Below are 1,131 nucleotides of genomic sequence, written 5' to 3' on the forward strand. Positions count from 1 at the left end.
ACCGCTTCCGTCCCGCTGCCGTCCCGCACTTTTGGATTCAGACATTGATATTTCTGTTGGAGCGATTTTTATCGTCCCGCTGCCGTGCCGCTGCCGCTGCCGTCCCGCACATATGGATTGTCACCTTTATGCCGTCCCGCACATATGGATTGTCACCTTAACGCTGGTGGTTGGAGGGCACGACTAGTAGGCCCGTCGTCTTTACTTTCCTTCTGTTGTTTCTGTCCGTCTGACTAACTTTTTCTCAGCACTAAATATCCATTACTGTGTCGATGTGCTTCTCTTCACTCAGACAAACAAAACCACACAATTACCAAGGCTGATATTATATCTAATAATAATTAATAATATGTATATAGTGCTCAACCCCGATTAAAGTACACAGGCTCTGAGCGCTTTACAATACAGAACAACGTACCGTACAACAGTAACATAAAACGTTATATTCTGACTAAAAGAAAAATCACTCCAAATATTCATCTTATAAATTTAAAAACAGAAACGATTTCAGCTGATATTTGAATGTAGGTGGTTAACGTGTGCTCTGGTGTGGTTTGCTTCTTCTTTCCTATCAAATATCTATCGTCCTTATCTCCTCTCTTTCTTTTTTGTGTTTCTTACTCTCTTGTAACACCTCTAATTTTCTGGTGCTCATATGACCGTATGCAGTTGCGAGCGCCTTAAAACTTTTACTAAAATAAAACTTTTTTGTGTGTGTTACTCTCTTGTAACACCTCTAATCTTCTGGTGCTCATATGACCTTACGCAGTTGCGAGCGCCGTAAAACTTTTACTAAAATAAAACTGACTTTTGAATCATGAATCAAAACTCTCTGTCCCCAGTGAGTACGTAGCGCTGGACCTGGCGGTGGTTGACTTCTCCAACATTCACCTCCGTGTAGAGGAGCACCTGATGGAGGCTCACGGCTTCAACATCACGTACACCGTCATCCCCAAGACCCAGACCATCAGGAACAACACGTGCAGTGCGCCTGACTGCACCTTCCTGGGCCACTGCCTGGCCTCGGCTGATTACAGGTTAGTTGTTTTTGTTTTCTTTTGTTTTTGTTTTTGATTTGTTTTTTGTTTGTTTTTTGGTGTTTCTTGTGGGGCTTTGTTTTTGCGTTGTTGT

General features: G+C 42.6%; 1 protein-coding gene across 1 annotated transcript in view; it reads left to right on the top strand.

Annotated features, from left to right (window-relative positions):
* Positions 1-1,131, top strand: part of LOC101854078 — a gene marked incomplete at its 5' end in the record, with an annotated part of 88,966 nt that overhangs the window by 27,350 nt on the left and 60,485 nt on the right. The window contains 1 exon segment of the mRNA XM_013081532.2: positions 843-1,037. Coding sequence (XP_012936986.1) covers positions 843-1,037 — 195 coding nt within the window.

This window comes from Aplysia californica, unplaced genomic scaffold (assembly GCF_000002075.1).
Source record: "Aplysia californica isolate F4 #8 unplaced genomic scaffold, AplCal3.0 scaffold00135, whole genome shotgun sequence".
NCBI lineage: Eukaryota > Metazoa > Mollusca > Gastropoda > Aplysiida > Aplysiidae > Aplysia > Aplysia californica.